The following is a 22,091-nucleotide window of genomic DNA, read 5'->3' as shown; positions in this document are numbered from 1 at the left end:
TAGCAGCTCAATAGATATATTCTTTAGCTCTTCTAATTCTTTCACTTTTAGAGAATGTAATACTCTGTTAGGACCAGAGGCAGAGAATATTCAAAATAGAGATAAAATGTTCCACTAATATCTTGACTGATCAGAACTTCTCTTGTAGATTCTCAGGGAGACACTCAGTTAACAGTAAGATAACTGCTCTCAAATTACATCAACAGGTGAGCAAGGTGCAGAGAAACCCAGGAAGACAGAACGCTCCAGGATCATCAAAACATGCCATCATACTGGCTTTCAGAGTGCTAGGAAGATAACTGCTCCTGTTTTGAACATTTATATTTCATGGGCCTCTCAACAACTCCGAAATGCCTTCAGTGAAACTTCTACTTCTGGGAACTGGTTAAGAGCAAATACAAAATATGCCTTGTCCATACTGAGTCTGTTTTCCTGAAGACAGGACCAGATTCCTGAGGTCTTTTCCCCTTCAGCAGGGTTATTTACCTCGTGAGAACCAAGATAATTGCTGGTGATCTAAACAAACTACAAGCAAATCTCTTATAAGTCCCATAATATAAAAAAGAGGGATGCGTATTTTGCTATCAGCCCCACCTGAAGGCGCACCAACTGCTTGGGGACTGAAGACAAGCTCAGTAAATTATAGCCTACGGGAAAATGTAGCCTGCTCTCTGTCCTTCTGTAAATAAAACTTTATTGGACAATGACTGTGCTCGCTTGTTTGCAGAGTTTCTGTACAATGACATTGTAAATCATTGCAACAGAGGCTGTCCAGCAGAGCCTTAAGTATTTACTACTGGGCCCTTTACAGAGAGGCTTCCCAACACAGGACTAAAGAATACTTTGTGGATTTAATGATATTAGAAGGAATTTTAGAGATTGCTCTGTGGTTACAAGCCCCACCGGATAGGAAGGACCACGAAATCTGGGCAATATTACACAACAGTGAACCAAGGCTGAAGCCACCCTAGTCCTGGTCATTTCAATGAAACGCTCTGGCTACTCTACCTAAACTCTGAGCGAGAATAAGCAGGAGGCAAGGTGAACGTCTACCTGGTTGGCACGAGTGAAGCCCACTCACCTGATCCTGCCCCGAGGCCGCTCAGACTGCTCGGACAGGAAGCTGGTGCTGCTGAGGCGGGAGGCACTGCTGGTTCGGGACACGGCAGACACGTCGCTGACGTCGCTGTCTGAGGACCTGGCGGAGACGTTGTCACAGCTTCTGTACTGATCTGTGTGTACGTTATACTAAGGAGTGAAAACAAGAGCGTGTGAGCTCCGTTACCGGTGGTGGGAAGCAGAGATACACGCGGTGAGGTTAGCGGCTACTCTGCCCACATCAAGCAAAGTGCACTTTCATAAAATTAGGTGTGAGATCTAAAATGACCCAACACTAGCATGATGTATGGTTTCCAACAGGACCATCCCACATTCTCTGAATGGTAAGAAGTGCTCTGTGAGGACTGAATGACAAAATACTCAAAAGTGTCAATGCTTGGTAGAAAATTCACTAAATAAATGACTAGTACCTACTTACTACCTCGAAATTGCATTATTTATCTTCTCCAGTATGTCAATTTCTCTTTTCCTGATTTTCATCACTGCCTACAAATTCTACTCACCTTCTACTCTACCCATGAAATAGACTGCTTCCATCTGTCTGTGCTTCTTGAGGCATTCTAAAACTGATATTTAATTTACCCTACACACTCTTCCTATTTTAAGATGTCACATTCTTTCACATTTTACCAAAAAATAACTCTCAAAAAAAAAAAAAGAGTTGATAAGAAAGCAAAGGGATTATGCCCAAATTCAAGTGAAGCGATGGAAGCAAAGACAGAACTTTGACTTCTTCTCTATTAGGGTTTAATTACTCATTTTCAGATTAAACTATTAACTAAGCATTGAAAGTAAAAAAAAAAAAGATTCCTATTAAAATTTCAATATATAGTACATCTCATATTTAAAAGTCTTTACTTTTTAATTAATTTAGTTAGTTGTGCAGGTCTTATGTGGCATGTGGCATCTAGCTGCCCAACCAGGGATTAAATCTGGGCCCTCTGCATTGGGAGCGCACAGTGTTAGCCACTGAACCACCAGGGAAGCCCCTCCATGTGTCTTTGTATCTGTCTTAAGTATTTATTATCTAAAGTCATGGAAATCATTTGGTAAAAGTTGAAACTGGTGAAGGTGTCAAAAGTATATTTTTTTCTATTTCTACTTAACTGTCGTACTGCAACGAATCACACAGTGAGTAGCTTTATACAGTCTATATTTTTATGTGTGTTTAAATCATAATAAATAGCAAGGTTATATAAGTATCTACAATTTTAAAATAACAAACACATAATTGATTTTCTATTGTTAGGTACTGGAAGGTAAGATAACGTCTTACCTAAAATAAAAGAACATATGACTAAAGGGACACATGACCAACACTGGCTATTTATGTTTCTTATCGAGCAATTTAATTCTGCACTTAAGTGCTCAGGTGTGAAAATATCAAATATTTGTTAAACTTGTAGACTCACCTTTCCTCTATGCTCCATATTATGTGAGTTTTAACAAATCTAAAATAATCCTATTTCAACAATTTGTATAAACAATTGTCTTGCTAAAGAATACTACATAAAATGATGCTTAATTGTGGTTCTGTATATACAAAGACAATTATAGGACAATAATACTTTAAAAGTTCTAGAAAAAGGACCATGTTTATTTAATAATTCTTCATATGATAGCAGTTCAGGGTGAAGGTATTTAAATGTTAGCTTTAATTTTCCATCTCTCACATGTATGTGTTGGGCAAAAAATTTCATAATTCCAAATTTATAAAATGTCTATAAAATTCTATTTTCAAATAAATTTTTCATGATTGCATGATTTTTGAAAGATATATGCTACACAGTAGTACAAAAGGAAATGCATATATGTTAATATGTTCAGAAATGAGCTATTTATACAACTTTGTATGTGACCTAAAGTTAACATGACTTATTATAATGTATTTAAAGTAGCACGGTAATTTTTATCATCAGATTGTCATATCTGGTAGCATGACACTAACTGGCAGGATTCATTTCAATCAGAACTGGTTTTTATTTACATAGATGTAAAAACATAACATGCTCACATGGTGGAAGCTGAATTTAATACTGTTACTGGTGTATAAACATAATTCCAATATTACTTGTCTCTAAAACTATTTTTCTATGTAAACATGTCATTCCTGTAATATTTCCAAACATTAAAATGATAGCTTGTACTTGAGAGAATATGAATTAATTTGTTTCTAATACAATAAAAATTTATAGCTGTAGGAAATATTCTGGCATGATGGTGACCCCAAGAACAAAGTCTCCCTTTATTTGGCAAATGCCAATAATAAGCAATGAGGACTATGAACTAAGGATAAGGGAATATGCATGGAATTATTTCTCCAAATAAGGATTTTTCTCCTTTCCTATAAATTATCTGTTCTCTTTTTTGTATATAGACTTCTGCTACTTCTGTCAAGAGACAAAACAAAAAATTTTGAAAGACTGTTTGTCATGTTAACATTTTTTTTTTGGACTAAAGAATAATTCATCATTCTGACACAATGTCACAGTTTTCTTCACATTTGTAATTTGAAGGAAAGGCTTTACACTCACTTTATACTACTATATCTACTTATTTTCAAAATCTGTTAAAATTTTAATAACTTTGACTTTTCATCATGCATGATTCTTTAAAACTCCTATTTAACAATTAAATATTTTAATGGAAATACGTTAAATGTATTTTGAGAAATGTAGCATCCTCAGGAGAAATTAATATCTATCGTATATCAGGGAAATTAGTCCTTGATGTGAAGGAAGCCCTGATAATTAGGCTGCCGCTTTCATAATTTATAATAAACATTTGAAAGCTCTTACAAACCTGTCACATCAACTCTGCGTGCTGTTCCTAAGTTACACAAACAGAACTGCTCTTTCAAACGTGAGACCTGCATGAAAATTCACTCTCCTCTGATGAATCTCACATCATCGCCAGGGCATGAGACTCTAACGTCAATGAAAATGTCACATTTCAGGGACAGTGATGTTTTGTATTTTCTCAGGAGCCAAGTTACTGATAATTCCTTACTCAGGATGGAGTTAGGTTCATTTAATACTTTAAGGAGGTGTCAGGTTTGAAACATCTTAGGAATTATACTACATCTGTCTGGTAATTCTTTGTCCTGAAGAAAATCGAATTCTGTTGGTGTTTCATTATAAATATTTGAAAACAGTTAACCAATTTCTAATTTGGCAGAATTTCAATTAAGGTGCTTTGCTTTAGGCAAAGTGCTGAATGACTAAAAATAAGTCAATAAACGAATAAAGTTCAAAATTTAGTGTATATGAAATTTATGAAATTATTTGTTCTCAGCTATACAAATACAAATAGATCTTTGTAAACTGTTAAAAGGTTGGGGTAAAAGGGTAAATTTAAGAAAGAAAAAAGAAGAGGATTAACAGAAATTACTACTGGAAACTATTTAAAAAATTTATTGTAAGCATTAGGATATTCTTAGATATTCTTGCATGATTAGAATCATGCAGAGTATTTATTTACCTTTAACTTAACCCATAAAATTAAATATAAGCTAACAGTTATTTTACCCTATATATTTTTCCTGTATTATAGCCTCATGTTTTTAAAGACACCATATCTTTGATCTCACACTTACCAGTATAATTTACAATGATTTTATTTATGAAATATAGTAGTATCAATATATACAGTAAAAGCAATTGCAGTATATTTAAAAGTAAATGCAATGAAAGAGAAAAAGGAGAAGGATGCCTGTGCAAACAAGAAAGGAATGCTAGAATATAATAACTGAACTACATACAAATTAAAAGCCATAGGAGAGCTTCTGAATCAGGCTGGAGTCATGTATACATTTCATTGGTGTCATAGGAAGAGCAAAGGGCATCTGAGCTCCAGCTAGGGAATGGAGAGCTGACCACCAAACAGGAAGTCTGCTAATGAAGAGAAAGTATCTCCCTTCTTTGGAGAGAGCCTCAGTTTTCATAAATTTGGTAAATTAAACAGCTGGAATAGAGGGGGTCCTTTTTAGGCATTTTCAGGTTCTGGAATCTCTCAATCAGGATAAACCTACTCTTGATTCTTTATGAAAATGAGTGCTGGTGTGGTTTAGGGTGGTTCAGGGTCTAGGGCACTTCATTTTAGTTTTTTGATCACCTGATGAATGACTAGAGGCCCAGTTCAGAAAGCTTTCAGGATTTTATGCTGATTCTTTCTTCACCTCTTTCTTGTTTTCCGTACTGGCTCTACCTCTCTCTGTGGTTCAATCTGGCCTCATCCTTTGACGTGATGCTAAGAAATCAAGAACGCATTTCCATCTTTGATTAAGCTTTTCTAGTTTAAAGATCCTTCCCAAATAAGTACGTGCCACAGTGGAGGAAGAAATCCTAACTTAACCTGTTTCATAATGCTTACCGCAATTGTGCAAAGGAAAACAGAAATGATGATGATATCCATAAAGACAGACAAATAGCTGATTAAGTGATAATATCATAAAGTACAGACCGGAGGAAAAAACACGTGGAGCAGGAATCAGCAACTCTGGGCAACATCAAGATATTCTGCTTACTAATATTTCTCTCTCTCTTTTTTTTTTTTTGCTTTACTGATTTTACTTTTTAAAATATTGTTTCAGACTCCTAGGGAGTTCACAGTGACCTTGAACTTTGTCCAGTTGGAACCTTCTGCAGTTAAACTAAGACATAAAGTCATAAAATGATAAGACGATGTCCAACACACATGCCTGTATGGTGGGCTGGTAACAAATCTGATTTTTTTTTACCGCCTGTATATTTTTATATTAGTTTCTGAATATCTGGCTACATAATGAACAACCTCAATATTTAAAAATGAGTAGGTTTTTCTAGGTTCATATAACAAGCTAACAACATTAATTTGGTATAGTTTTTACTTAATTTTGAATTTCTAAAAAGTCATTACTTTTAAAAGGGCTCTAGATATTGAATTATAACACAGGCTATCCTGTAGTGTGCTTCTCTGGTGGCACTAGTGGTAAAGAGCTTGCTTGCCAATGCAGGAGACATAAGAGTTGAGTGTTCGATTCCTGGGTCAGGAACTGGAGGAGGGCATGGCAACCCACTCCAGTATTCTTGCCTGGAGAATCTCATGGACAGAGGAGCCTGGTGGACTTCAGTCCACAGGGATGCAAAGAGTTGGATATGACTGAAGTGACTTAGCACATCCTGTAGTAGCTACTGCTGCTTTTGTAGTCTTTTTTTTAAATATTTTTAAAATAAATCAGATAATATATTCAAAATTGCTTAATGAAGCATAAAACTCTATTTTAATTAAAAATCATATTTTAATCAAAATTATCAGATACTATTTAGCAGTTTATAAACACCTCAATGCATCCTTACAAAATAACGTTGAAATATGTTTTTAATATCTCTTAACATTGTGTGGATTTCAGTTTCTAAGAGTTTTATTACTAAAGACAGATCAATAAGAAATCTCACATCACACAATTTTCACTCACTGTGAAATCTCCATAGGAATTATCAACCTCAAATAGTATTTAAGACTATAAATCTACATCTTAATATTTATAAAAGAATGTTAAATGAAATTCAAGAGATAAAATGGCTTCATTTACCTTATTGATGTGAATTTGACTACTGACAATCATTAAGTGACTTTAACATCAAGCATTTTCTTTTTTCTAGAAAACATTTATTCCAAATTCATAAATGATACGTTACCAAACTTCTATCTTATGAACACGTTAAGAGGAGAGAAGTCATGATGCAAGACCATCATCTGAAAGATAATTTCTCTCCTATAACTTAAGGGTTCACTGGTCCTACCTGCTACCCACAGTGTACTTTTTTTTTGTTACCAGGGAACTACTGGTCAGTTACTGGCTTTACCTTGGAATATTGCTCGCGATCAAGTTCTTGACTAGAACCAGACCCTGTTGTCTGCTTAAATCGATGCACTTTCATTTTCATCTGTCTTGTTCGCTCCTCCACTACTAAGCTTGCTGCAAAAACACACAACGGGAATCCGTTAAAACACCGAAACACCTCTGAGGAACCAAATGGTTTAAGACTGCAATGCTTTTGATAACGACTTCAAATAAAATCTCAAAATCACATGATTAACAAACAAAAGGCAGAAGATAAAATGCTAGCAACTGGGGCTCTAACGAAGAATGTGACTCAAATCACACAGGACGGGGGACACAAAGGTTAGTAACAAAAGCTAAGGACCCTATGTCTTTATCGGAGATGAAATTATTTCAATTCTTCATAAATGATTATGGAAAACTGAATTTGTGACAATATGTTCCCTATTGAACGAACTGGTTGCTTGTACATATAAAGCGAACACATCACACAAAGCTACATGTGTCTACTGAGACGCACGCACACCCGGTACCATTGTCAGCTGAAGCAGGTACCTAAAAACTCCGTAATGGAAGAGCATCTGCTTTTCTGAGGCATTCTTATTAAATCCTTCATTTCTACAAACCGTTTTTCATGAATATTTGCCAATCTTAAAACTGGACTTGCTAAAGGAAAAGATTCATTTTATATTTCTGAAAGCTCTCTCTGACCACAAAAATGAAATTTATACTTCTTGAAAATGTGATATAGAACTTTAGGCTTTTAATTTAAATTGTAAATAAACTAGTGTATTCCAGTTAAGCCTTTATTCCAAGCTTCTAAGTAGTGTAGCAGGTGACTGTTTAGATGTGAAGTACTGCCTTCAGTAAAGTACGAGCTATTTTAAGTCAGAATCCATCACAGGGAGCTTAAAGACCCTGTCTTTAATTTTTACATTCTTACAAATGAAAAAATAAGAATACAGTTGTGTATATGTACCTGTGCTGTATGAGGACTATGTTTATGCTTTATAACTTATCTTTTGCCAATCTCTGCAACAAGTGCTAGAGTTTCATTAAGTTGCTTACATACACATATATCTGACTAAAACCCATACTGTTTTGTAACTAATGTCCTGGGGTTTATGCCAAGAGGTTCTGTGATTTAAAGGAGAATGGGAATGCTGATACATCTAATTGATCTGGTTGTCAATTTCCTGTCTAACAAGGAGTTTATAAAGACACTTGCTAACAAATCTTTTCCACTGCAGTGATTAAACATGGCCTGTGATCCTTGATAAAAGACACTGACACTCATGGAAATTCAGTAAGTATGTAGCTTCTGCTGTGTGTCCAAGTACAGACTAATAGTCCGTGAGATAAATACACGGTGTGAAATGTGTGGTAAATGTTTTAATTGTCTTCTCACACCAAGTTATGAGATGTTTTGCTTTGCTTAAAGTCAGTGTATTAGACAGATGATATCAACCCCGAATGACACAGTTACGGGAATGAAGCACTCACAACACTTCTTTGAAAATGTTGACTCATGGCTGTAAATGATAACTATTGTGATTAAAGTGTGGCTCAATAAAGACCTTGGGAAGAGCAGTTTCTAAATGTATTAATTACTGGACAATATATAAGGAGTCATAAAAAGTATTACTAAGCAAAATGCTATGCAAGATAATTAAAATTATTGAAAATGTGAGCTGTACTTATAGAAAGCCATATATCCAGTTAGAAAATGTAAAGGAGGCTGCTATCTGCCATCTGCCTGTGATGCGGGTAACTCCTCGGTCATCTGCTTTGGGCTCTGAGGAAGACAGATGAACTGTAAGCAGCTGTACTCTACAATTAACACTTAAAGCAAATCCAAGTAATCTCTACTTGTGATAAAATCAGATTTAAATGATGTCAGCTTAATATTCTCAGCAAGGACAGACATTTTAAGAAATTTTTGACATTGGTTAGCCTATAGCTTTGTGACCTTCACATTTAGCATCATGTAATTCTTGGTGGGGAGCACTGAAAAGATTATTTCCCAAGAGCTACAGCCTAAAGAGGTCTGAAATAGTTCTGGCGACTTAACCTTGCCAGGAAAGCATCTCGTTTCTTTAAATAAGAGACACAGAATTCCTGGGGTGGGCCTGAGAAACACATAGAAGGGTGGCCAAGAAGTCATGGAAAAATTAAGGAAAATGCTTCAGATTGAAGGTGATGTGTGATTAGCAAAGTACACGTAGGTTACAGCTGTCCCTTGGAGAAGGCCAGGTTTTTCATCCCTAAGAATGAAGGATGGCTTTCCATCTAATACACCCGGATGACCCTACAGACAGGCTGGTTTGTCATCAGCTACATATCTCCAGCTATATTTCGTTTTTATTCTTTTCTAAAGGCAGCTCCATCTAGATTAGCAATTCTGAAGGCTCTTCTAATGTTTACAAACAGGAATGAGATTTCCTTTCTTTCTCACTCTCCCTTCTTTTTCTCTCCCTTTATTAAACGCGGTCTTACTTTCCCCCACCTTGGACGAGGCTGTTCTCTGAGTCGTATCGCTCTTGAGGACCTGCTGGTGGCGAGGGCTGTCTGCCCTTCTGCCTTCAGAGGCAGGAGAGGACCACGGCAGACGCCAAAGGCGAGCTGCAGCAGCAGCAGGACTTTTAAAGACTTTAACAAATACCAACAACAAACTGAATCCTAGAACGGTTCAATGACTTCACTCTGACCTCCCCAAAGTGATTAATACACTATCTTTATTCCGAAAGAAGTGAAAGTTGACATCCTCTAAGCTGTCACAGAAGGAAAACCTCCAAATCGTTTTCTTTTCAAAATTATGACTGGACACCCTTGACTCATCAGCAGTAATGACGTTTCTATGTCCTCAGTGCTTGCTCTCAGATTCCAAGATCAGAAGTGAAATGCAAACAGCTTATTGCTCACTTATATAAAAAAGTCAGGTCATTACATATAATTCACATTTTTAAAGAGTATTTCTCATTATTTCCGGATGGTGTGCACATTACTGTGTATTCTAAAATAACCGTTGACACGAGTGCTCATGTTGCAGTAAAATTGCTTTTCATAAACATCAATGAAGAGGCTTCAGTGTGAATTGGGCAGTTCTTTAAATTTTCTACATATTTTGTATATTGTACATTTTAGTTTTCAACTGTACATTATGGAATGAAATGACATCAATCCTGGATTATTGGTGTGTCAATCTAAATAGTAAGAAAATTTATGAGCTAAAAGGGAACATTTATCACAGATTGATAAAGAAAACATGATTATTAATATACATGAATAATAGAGAGAATAATGTACTTGGTAATGAATAGAAATAAATCCTTGGAATGTGATTAACTCTTGAGTAACCAGTTAAAAGTAAAATTAACCGCATCCCAGAGAGCTCAAATATCTTACTTTGAAAAGAATGATTATTCATTATTAAATTTTTTATATTAACAATGTTAATGCTAAGAGCAAAATTAAAATATGAAATAAAATATTTTCTAATTCTTCCATAAATCCTAGCACTACATTTACATTTTGGGAGCACTCTGAATACTGGTAGCATTGGAACCTAACAAATCATCAAAATAGCATTTACTATTCCTTTCTCAAAAGATTTTAAACTTGGAGAACATCTGGGTTTTAATTATTTTTTTAATTTCAATACTGCCATATACTAGACAGTTAAATAACCTTGCTCATGTTTTATAACAAATGTAATATCACATAATTTTACTTACTATTTTAATGAAAATATAGCTTCAGTTATAATTCCCATAGAGTGACAGTAATATAATTCACTTCCCCTAGCCACTAGAGTATAATTAACATTGTAATTTTATACAGAAGCTTTTTTAAAAAGCTAGAATTTTTCAGTATGCTTTCTACGAGCTGACTGATGTGTCTGATGTTAAATAAATTGTGTATTTTAAAAAGCAGGTATTAATTTTCCTAAAAGATATTTATTGAATTTCATCTATTTTCTTTAGATCAACTTTATACCCTCAGTTAATTTTAAACTCTGACATTTTTATCCAATGAATGTACTTATATCAAATATCAACTCAACATGTCAATGTATGGCAAAACCAATACAATATTGTAAAGTAATTAGCCTCCAATTAAAATAAATAAATTTATATTTAAATAAAATAAAATAAAATTCTTAAAAAAAGAAAAAAGTTTAGAACTTTTGTTAAAGTTAAAAGAAAAACAATATTAGATATTATTAAAGATAAAGATAGATTAATATAATTACTTATATTTTCATGCTCTATGTTGTGCCATGAATTCTTAATCCAGTATTATAGGTGATCTTTGGAGAAACTGAAGAAGCTGCAAATCATTTGCAAATATTATGTTTGGACCTATATGCACTTTTCTAGATCTATCCTTTCATAAGATTATTAAAGAGGCTTATGACTTAAAATAAAGCTAAAGAATCATTAATAAGTCTTCCCTAATTTATCACTGAGGGTTTGGGGGCAGGAGGAGAAGGGGACGACAGAGGATGAGATGGCTGGATGGCATCACCGACTCGATGGACATGAGTTTGAGCGAACTCCGGGAGTTGGTGATGGACAGGGAGGCCTGCCGTGCTGTGATTTGTGGGGTTGCAAAGAGTCAGACACGACTGAGCGACTGAACTGAACTGAACTGAATCCATCACTGAAACATTTCCAATGTATCACCTCTTCCGAAGAGAAATGCAGTTTTCGGGGAAACTCCTTTGACTTGGTAGACGTTCGTGACCTGCTTTAAAACACTGTAAATATCATGGCCCTGTGTAATGTAAGATAATTATAATTTAAACATTAAATTTTCATAAATATATTTTAAATATTATTCTTGAATTTACAGTTATGTAAATACAAATTTGTTCTGTTCTTCAAATTCCTTAAATCTTTCACATTTCTCCCTATGCATCTAGAAATTAACATGAATTTGCAATTTCAAATGTTATAGGCAAAACAGATAATCCATACAATATATTGCTAAACCTACATTTTCAAGTATTCTAGGTGAAATATGAGTATAAAAGGGAATAGGGATAATGAAAATTTCTGTATTATTAAATATATTAAAGTAAAAGGGTTACTAAATATTTTTTTTATAACAAGATTAGCTAGCACATATGTGAAAGGTAAAACATGGTAACATTTGTTCAGGATAACAACCTTGTCTAAAGCGTGCTACCACACTTTATGAAATTTTAGTGCCTTTGCACCAAAAATAATTTGGCGACAGTGAAGCCCTGATTTGGGTCTAGTGTGTCTCAGGGTTATGATAAATGAGCACAGGCCTGGAAGCTGTCAGAATAAGACATGAATGCGATATGTGCAATGCCTCAGTTACTGAAAGCACTGAGGAAAGCCCTGCTCGGAAGCATTTATTTTTACAAATCACTCCTGGTGGGCACTCAATACAATAAACGATGTAACAGGAAATGTGGGGATTAGAAAGAAATAAAAGATGACAAAAAGAGAGCTGACTGAATCTGTAAACTCTGTAAGGTACACACAGCCTGAAGAGAAAGAAAGATGCTTTCATATTAGGAAATTCAAGACTGCAATACTTATCTCTACACATGGGTTTTTAGACTTTTACAAACTGTTAAGATGTAGGAACATTCTCCACACGCCTGGAAGCAATGGGGTAGAATGGTAAGAACTCAGGACTTGAAAATACTTGGCAGAGACTAAAACCTCAGACACACCACTGTTCATCAGTGTGAACTTGATCAGTCCTGACATATCACCTTTACGGAGTTTTCATTTGTAAAGAAAATGAAAACTCTAAGACATCACTTAGAGTAACTTCCTGCTGTTGTAGTCTCTGACTTTGTAACGTCTCAATAAATTTTGACATTTTTCCAATATTTTTTAAAAATAGGAAGCTAACAACTTTCTCTCTTGCTCAACTAATGAATTTCCAGCATTTTTACTTTTTTTTGTTTGCCAATTTACCAAAACCATAGACGTTAAGGGGCAAAAATTACCAGTTATATTTGGTTATTTTTTAATCATTTTTTTTTGCCAATTAAAAGATTAAGCAATCTATCCTTATCTTTGGAGTCATACAAGCATAATAAGCAACTTTGATACAATACTCACATATCCACTCCTCTCCCCCCTGACATATAGAATATGTGTATCTAAAGAGTAAATATTTAAAATATTTTGACTATACAGCAATGCCCATATTCTGGGTCATTTTCTTAGAATAAAATGAATTTCAATTTGCAAGGGGAGAAATGTGCCCGTTCATGATTCTCTTGGATGTTAAAGATTATGCTACAGTAACATAGACAATAAAATAAAAGATACTGTCTATTCAGGATGAGAAACAAAATACAACAAATAAATAACGCATGCAAAGGAAAAAGAACCACCTCGCCTTTAAGAACTTGAAAAGAGGCTGTGTTTGGCATAGAAAATTGAAATGAAGTATCGATTTAGAGGAAATAGGTAACTTCTGTGTATCATCACTTAAATCTTTTGTCTGCAGCCAAAACCCCAAGGCCGTCTCATCTTTAAGCTGATTTTTACTCAACTATCTAAAACAAAGTTCAGGATTTCCAGCTCCATAGATCACTGTCAGTGTCAAAATAGCCAAGTCCCAGAGTAACAGTGAAAATATTAATCTGATACTGGACAGATGAGAAAGTCAAATGAAAAATCTGTCATTTTACTTTGCCCTTTTGTTACACAGGTTTAAATAGCTTTTTATGTGTACGTCTGTCTTGAAAGCAAGCACTGTCCTCCTTACAAGGCACTGCACAGAACGCAATCTTCATGAGAGTAGTCCATGGACTTAAGGCTTCCCTGGGAACACAAAGGGTCATGCTGTTCATCCCTGGGATCTCTTAACATGTTTATCCATCATTTTTTGTTAATCCAATTACACTGGAGGAAACAGAATCTATCTTGAAAGGTTTGATGTTGCATAACTACTAAATTCAATATTTCCTTTCTTTTTTGCAAAATGTGTTGACAAATTTTAAAGTTTACAAAACAAAATTACAGTGTTTAGGGGAAATATACAGCTTTTGAGGAGAAAACCCAAAAGGTCTATTCATGGCTAGACATCCACCTTTTATCTTCTCTTGCAGAATCAGGGAGGAAGGGGCAAAACTTCTCCCTCAAGGGCACATTTCTGGCAAACTGACACCTGGTTGATTCAAGTGTCAAATACTTCAAAATTTAAGTCTTTAATACTATTATAAAGCAGAACAGAAAAATGGGTCCAAACCAAGAGTTCAGAACTAATGTACATGGACCACTTTCATACATCCCTAAACTTTAAAAAGAAGGCTAGAATGACCAACATAGCTATAGGTTTGTGACAAAAAGAGAAATGGACAAATTCGATGCTGTTACTAACAGAGATCTAAATGTTTATGACCAAATATTCATGAATATTCACCGTAAGTGTTCAAGCAGAAGATTTAAGAGCTTGAAATCTTTACACACAGTAACATCAAATGGCTGTCTGAGGAGGCCTTACAAAGAGCTGTGAGAAGAAGAGAAGCGAAAAGCAAAGGAGAAAAGGAAAGGTATAAGCATCTGAATTCAGAGTTCCAAAGAATAGCAAGGAGAGATAAGAAAGCCTTCCTCAGTGATCAATGCGAAGAAATAGAGGAAAACAACAGAATAGGAAAAACAAGAGATCTCTTCAAGAAAATTAGAGATACCAAGGGAACATTTCACGCAAAGATGGGCTCAATAAAGGACAGAAATGGTATGGACCTAACAGAAGCAGAAGATATTAAGAAGAGGTGGCAACAATACACAGAAGAACTGTACAAAAAAGATCTTCACAACCAAGATAATCACAATGGCGTGCTCACTCACCTAGAGCCAGACATGTTGGAATGTGAAGTCAAGTGGGCCTTAGAGAGCATCACTATGAACAAAGCTAGTGGAGGTGATGGAATTCCAATTGAGCTATTTCAAATCCTGAAAGATGATGCTGTGAAAGTGCTGCACTCAATATGCCAGCAAATTTGGAAAACTCAGCTGTGGCCACAGGACTGGAAAAGGTTAGTCTTCATTCCAAGCCCAAAGAAAGGCAATGCCAAAATATGCTCAAACTACCACACAATTGCACTCATCTCACATGCTAGTAAAGTCACGCTCAAAATTCTCCAAGCCAGGCTTCAGCAATATGTGAACCGTGAACTCCCAGATGTTCAAGCAGGTTTTAGAAAAGGCAGAGGAACCAGAGATCAAATTGCCAACATCCGCTGAATCATGGAGAAAGCAAGAGAGTTCCAGAAAAACATCTATTTCTGCTTCATTGACTATGCCAAAGCCTTTGACTGTGTGCATCACAAGAAACTGTGGAAACTTCTGAAAGAGATGGGAATCCCAGACCACCTGACCTGCCTCTTGAGGAACCTGTATGCAGGTCAGGAAGCAACAGTTAGAACTGGACATGGAACAACAGACTGGTTCCAAATAGGAAAAGGAGTACGTCAAGGTTGTATATTGTCACCCTGCTTATTTAACTTCTATGCAGAGTACATCATGAGGAACGCTGGGCTGGAAGAAGCACAAGCTAGAATCAAGATTGCCGGGAGAAATATCAATAACCTCAGATATGCAGATGACACCACCCTTATAGCAGAAAGTGAAGAGGAACTCAAAGGCCTCTTGATGAAAGTGAAAGAGGAGAGTGAAAAGTTTGGCTTGAAGCTCAACATTCAGAAAACGAAGATCATGGCATCTGGTCCCATCACGTCATGGGAAATAGATGGGGAAACAGTGGAAACAGTGTCAGACTTTATTTTTTGGGGCTCCAAAATCACTGCAGATGGTGATTGCAGCCATGAAATTAAAAGACGCTTGCTCCTTGGAAGGAAATTTATGACCAACCTAGATAGCATATTAAAAAGCAGAGACATTACTTTGCCAACCAAGGACCGTCTAGTCAAGGCTATGGTTTTTCCCGTGGTCATTCATGTATGGATGTGAGAGTTGGACTGTGAAGAAAGCTGATCGCTGATGCTTTTGAACTGTGGTGCTGGAGAAGACTCTTGAGAGTCCCTTGGACTGCAAGGAGATCCAACCAGTCCATTCTAAAGGAGATCAACCCTGGATGTTCATTGGAAGGACTGATGCTAAAGCTGAAACTGCAATACTTTGGCCACCTCATGCGACGAGTTGACTCACTGGAAAAGACTCTGATGCTGGAGGGATTTGGGGTGGGAGGAGACAGGGACGACAGAGAATGAGATGGCTGGATGGCATCACCGACTCTGTGGACATGAGTTTGAGTGAACTCCGGGAGTTGGTGATGGACAGCGAGGCCTGGCATGCTGTGATTCATGGGGTCGCAAAGAGTCGAACACGACTGAGCAACTGAACTGAACTGAACTGAACATCAAATGAATCACCTGGGGAATATGCACCAACTCAAAATGCAGTTAAGAAAAATGTGAATAAAGCTAAAATCCTTTTCTACATAATGACAGTTAAAATAATGATTCCTCTATGGATTCACAAATAAATTAATTTACTTCTATTGGCAAAAGCCAAGTGAGGTGATTCCTCTCCTATAATGTGTTTCAAAAGCAACTCCATAAATAATAACCAATGTAACATAAAACCATTAAAATGATGTTTTTCACTTTTAATATGAAGTACACTTAATTCAGGTTAATGCTAATAGTTCCATAAAGATTATAGGTTGAGTGCTTGCCATTCAAACTACTCTTGTCAACACTTCAAAAAGAAGAGACAGATAATTTATTGGAGCATTTTTCTAACAGAAGTTCAAAAATTCAGTTGACTAGAAATGATCCTTAAATGGCCCTTATGACCTGTTACAATAATTATTATATATTTAATTAGTTAAACAGACCACAAAACAGATGCTAGCTCATTCTTTTTCAAATCCTTTAGTTACTTGAACTCTAATTGCACTTCATTCTCTCTGTGGGTAAACTACATATTTCTTATGATAAAGGGAAGTCTACTTGTAGAAAAGACAGTATAATGGGTTTTGCTATTATTCCAAATTGCTTCCAAAAGGCAAAAAGTTAATGCACTTTAGAGATCCTATCTTAAAGGCAAATAAATTAGAAACTTATTATGATAATAACATTGTTTCTCACCTGAAGCCTTTTAATTTCTGGTTCTGTTTTGATCTTCTTATATCATTATTTCGATGCCCCCAAACTACATTCATGGGCTCTTTAAAACTGTCCAAGAAATGTAGCAGAGAGGGAAAAATTGGCTTACTGTGAGAATGAATGATTTAAAATATGCCTGTAAAACAGTCTGTGAATCCTAGAAAGACAGGGCACCTCAGCTTCCAACGTACAAAGAGGAGGAGGGAAAGAGGTAAACACACTTCTATTTCCTCAGTTAACTTTTCAACGCGAGAAGGTGTCATCTTAGTCCGAATACAGTGGTTCCTTTCCTCAGGGTGCAGGGGTCACTTGAAGAGCAAGCCAGGGACTGGAAGGTCTGGCTGAGTGACATAAACCTGGGTCACCGGGGGCAGCAGGGCCCCTGAGTGGGCCTCCTGACACCACGAGATGGGGAGGTGACTGCGACCCGAGGGAGCGGCCGGGACGTGGGCTGCGGCTTCACGGTCCAGCTCTGTCCTGCAGCAGCTCTGCTCTTCCGGGCATCCTCTGCCCTCTTTCTATAAGAGGAAACACTACACCTTCCTTCAGCTTGTCCCGGGTCATTACTCTGATTATGCAGTGCCACCCCACAGTGGGTGCTTGGTCAGTGCTGAATGTGGGAGAGGTGGCAAAGTAAAGGGGTTCAGCACAGGGTTCCGGAGTGAGGCTCAAGCCCTGCTTCCTGTCCAGGCACTTCCCCAGTGAGCAGCTGACCTGGGGTCGGCTTCTGCACCTCTCTATGCTGTAGCTCCCTCGGCTGATAAATGAGGATATGAATAGTTATGTCTCAATCTGGGGCAGAAATATGATGAGATGAAGAGATGACCCTGTTAGTCAAGACACTGACCTAGAGGAAGTGCCCTATAACCTCTCATATTAAAATGTTCAGTATATTATACCTCTCTGGATGTGTTTTACGAAATATGCTTGAAAATTATATACTGGTCCCCTAGGTCCCCTTTGGGTAGGGTGACCAACCACCCCATCCTGCCCAGAGCTTTCCTGGTTTTAGCATTGAAAATCTTGCATCTTGTGAAACCTCTTAAATCCTGGACAATCTGGAAACATCTTACAAATTTGTCTGCAATTCATCAAAAGCCACCTCTCACTAGGGGTCGCGTAAGCCTGTGCTGCTACCTCCTGTAGTAAAGGCAGTGCCTACCACTCAGGGAGCACTCAAGATAACCTAATTTTAAATTCTAAATACAGTCGATCTCAGAAAGGTCAGCTCACAGCAGCAGGGTTTCTATGCAAAATAAAACGTTTTCTTTCCTATGGGGCAGGTGAACCTACAATCTGACTCAAAAGAAATTTCTTGAATTTGCTTATATCTTTTCCGGGCTGCCCATGCTTTTCATGGCTAAGCTGTGGCTCCCTTAAATCCCAGGAGAGAAATGCAGCATCCTGGACTGCTCTCTGCCTTACTGGCTGCATTTGTAAACAAGTCTCTTTGATTGTTTTCAGTCACGTGGTACATCCCATGAAGCTTATCTACATCCTATGTCCCAGGAAGACTTGGCAGAATGATGACACACCTCAGTTAGGACAAAAATGACCTTGTTAAAATGTAACAACCTGACATGCTCTGTAGTGAGGCTGTAAAGGTGCATACTTCATACACTTGAAGTTGTATAACCCATGAATTTTGCATTGTTTTGATTAGCAAATTAAAGCTTTGGCTAGTAAAAATATAGGAAGAAGAGCTCTCCAAATGAACAATTATTATAATTATTTTCAGCTAAACGAATGAGGTCATTGACCCATCTCCAACATTACATCTTTTAGCATACTAAAATTTATCTTGCAAGTCTAAATAAATTCTTCTGAATGTAAGTACAAATGCATTGGCCATTTTTGTACTACCGAACCTAAATTTGTGGTTCTGATACCTGAATTAAAAATGCAAAATGGCCAAAAATCTATGAAAAATCTAGGGACCAAGCCTAGGATTTCACAACATCTTGATCTGAATAACACTTTATTTTTATTAATGTCTATTCATTGCCTAGTATTTCAGACACTTTGCCAGAATATGTATTATGTGCCAGAATATAAATAAATTTTCATAAATTCAAACTAACATAAGTACTTGAATATTACCTCCCATTTTCAATCTATGACATTGAGAGACATAACATACTTCACTGTACTCAAAGTTAGGAATATAAACTTGGGATCTGCCCCTATTAAAATAGAATGCAATCAACTATAGAGGAAGGAGGTCTGAAGTAGGAGATGGGCTTGTAATCTATGTCATATCACCAGGGTGGATGGGTAAATCTCTGAACCTCTCTCAACCTGAGCTTCACCTTTCATAAAAGGATGATGGTCCTCTCAGGACTAACTTTTAGAGTTACTGGGGACAATAAATTAATTACATCATCAAGCTACAAATAGTGAGCAAAGGTACTTTTGTTAAATTATATAATCTTTTAGCATTGCTAATATTATTGCTTTAAGCTGAAATCTCATATTCAAATATTTAATTATCAAGCCAATAGTCACACCTAATAAGGTGGCATGTGAGAATGGGTTGACCTCTGCATCTACATGAGATTCAAGTACAAAGACCAAAGGTCACATGTGATCCGAAGGGCCAGGGCAGGTCAGCAAGGTGCCAAAACAGCAGGGTAAATGGTTTCCCTCCAGTGTCCCTCAAGAAGGAAGAACTGCTGCGTGTTCTAACCCTCCTGGCGCCAAGAGGAGTAGAATTCTGGCAGCCACTTTCCAATGCATGACTGCAGGGGGCCAAATATTCCATAAGGTTACTGCTGTTTAGAAGGAAAACCTAGGGATTTTCTACTCCTTTGCATCACAGACAGTAAGCATTAAACCCTGTATCTATGAGGGCAAGGGAATGCAAAAAACATAAAATAAATATGCTACTTTTTTCTAAAGAGAATTGCTTTCTAGTTGTCAGTGTCAAAAAATAAATTTTGAAGCAAAAATACTCTTAGTTTTAATCCTCTCTTCTTGGATGTGAACTGCTCACAATAGAAAACAACTGACACCAAACACCCTACAAAGTCACTGCAGGCAAAAAGCTATCTGTTAACTAAGGCAGCTCATTGTTTTAAAAAACGCAGTCACATAACTCACATACTATGAGAGAAAAGAAACGATAGTCAGTTGTTAAAAGTTACATAATATTTACCTTTTGTGGATGAGTTATATTTTTCTTGTTCTTCAATGAATTAAATGCACATAATGATGGAAACAAAAGAAAGAAATCAGCAAATTTATAGTTAGACATGGAAATGTGAATCAACACAATGGCATGAATAATAAAATTATGTAACATATAATGTGATTTGACAAACTTTAATGACAAACCATGAAGTCTCAAACATGGCACTAAAATCAGTCAAAGAAAGAATGAATGCAACAATTTAAAGATTGTAAATAAAAGCATAAACATTGGGAAATTGATATATTTAGAATTTGAAAAAGTATATTTTGTGTTACTTTTCTTGCCTTTGAAGAATTGCACAAAATTTCAGCACCCACTTTACTAAGACATTTTAATCTTAATATATTGTGACATTTTATTATAAATGTACTTAAAAGTATATTTAATATTCAAAACTAACATTTTAATTTCAAAAATGATAGACTTTCAGATACTTTAAAATATTATAACAAATAAAATATTTATAATAATAAAATATTATAATAAATGAAAACATAAATTCCATTTTTTGGTAGGTAGTAGGCATTTTCTTTTCACTGTGGAAAGTATTCTAGAACATTTTCCACCTGGAAAAAAATATATTCTACTTCAAGTAATCCTTTCCTCCTTCTCAAATTAATTATATTAAACTATCTCAAAGTGAAATGTTCTCTGGAAATTATAGTTTTCACACATTTCTTACACATTTATCTACCTCCTTGTTCGTACATCATTTACTGAGAAATAATGGCCTATCTAGATATTTTGAAGGGGAGTGCCATTAATGTTAGGTAGCAGAATACCAGAACAACAACAACAAAACAATTGGCACACTGTGTCAGTTTATGAATGATCTTTAAATAGGCTTTCTTCAAAAAAAACCTATGCTGCACACATGCATACAAATCACTTGGTTGGCTTCAGAAAACCATCCATTTAATGCAGCTTATTATCCTGTTTTCAGTTTCACACTGCCTTAGGGTTACACTGGAACATACCCAGAGGAGTTTCCTGAAAGCCTCAGCTCTCAATTATCACATACCTTTAGAGTTATCTAAATGTTAAGGCTACTTTTTCAGCTACTTTATCTCAAAATCTGTATCATAACCACACCTCTTCTTCCTCCCTAACTGTAACATAATCAGATTCCATGTAGAAAATAGGCTAGCATTTCTAATTTTTAAAAGAAATTTTAAAATACATTTTTAGAAGTTTAAGCAAATGTGTTTTTCCACATGATGTTAGCCTTTAAAAAAAAAAATCTATATATAGCTTTCATTGTACAAAGAGAGAATGGTAGAACTGAATTACAATGAAGAAAATAAGCATCCAAACAATCTACGGATCCTAAACACAATAATGCAGATAATTATATCCAGAAATCATGCATGAATAAAATTATAATTTCATCAAGAAGTTATAACACTATTCAGGAATCTAAATCATTTGATATATTCACTCTTACCAACCAACTGTCAATTCAGTTTTTTTAATAAAATACAATTATCCTTTGTTAAATTTTTTTTTTAAGTAAAAATAAACATAAAATGAGACTGGAAAGAAGGAAGTCAAATGAGGTAGGGCCTTCATTGATTGTAAATAAACTGCATTTGGCATTAGTCTTCACAGAATACAGAAGTAAATTTTAACATATAATATTAAAGGAAAAAATGACATGATTATGTAGCCTTAAGAACATCAATGAACTCCATCTTCAGTAAAATAAGCTAAATTCTATTGAGCCCATGAATAAAATTAGATGTTGATTTTTAAAAACATATTCTAGGAAATACAAAGATGTCATGTGAACTGTTCAGTTTGAAATAGATTCATAATAAGATGAAGGTGGG

General features: G+C 35.9%; 1 protein-coding gene across 45 annotated transcripts in view; it reads right to left on the bottom strand.

The window, feature by feature from the left end:
* Window positions 1-22,091, bottom strand: part of RIMS1 (regulating synaptic membrane exocytosis 1) — a 628,464-nt gene that overhangs the window by 107,879 nt on the left and 498,494 nt on the right. For 22 of the 45 annotated variants that reach the window (XM_055432968.2, XM_088840509.1, XM_088840502.1 and 19 more), the window contains 2 exons: window positions 6,966-7,078; window positions 1,082-1,248 (listed from right to left, as the gene is read on the bottom strand). The exons of 13 other annotated variants lie outside the window; for them this stretch is intronic. In XM_055432968.2, the coding sequence (XP_055288943.2) occupies window positions 1,082-1,248; window positions 6,966-7,078 (280 nt within the window). Of the gene's footprint in view, window positions 1-1,081; window positions 1,249-6,965; window positions 7,079-17,054; window positions 17,142-20,226; window positions 20,257-22,091 lie in introns of those variants that run through there. 10 more of the 45 variants (XM_088840494.1, XM_088840495.1, XM_088840503.1 and 7 more) reach the window with 3 other exon arrangements.

Source organism: Moschus berezovskii, chromosome 10 (assembly GCF_049115385.1).
Source record: "Moschus berezovskii isolate FMDL1 chromosome 10, NW_MosBer_1.0, whole genome shotgun sequence".
In the NCBI taxonomy this organism is placed as follows: Eukaryota; Metazoa; Chordata; class Mammalia; order Artiodactyla; family Moschidae; genus Moschus; species Moschus berezovskii.
Note: the sequence above shows the minus strand (reverse complement) of the source record. Positions and strands in the feature narration are given on the sequence as shown.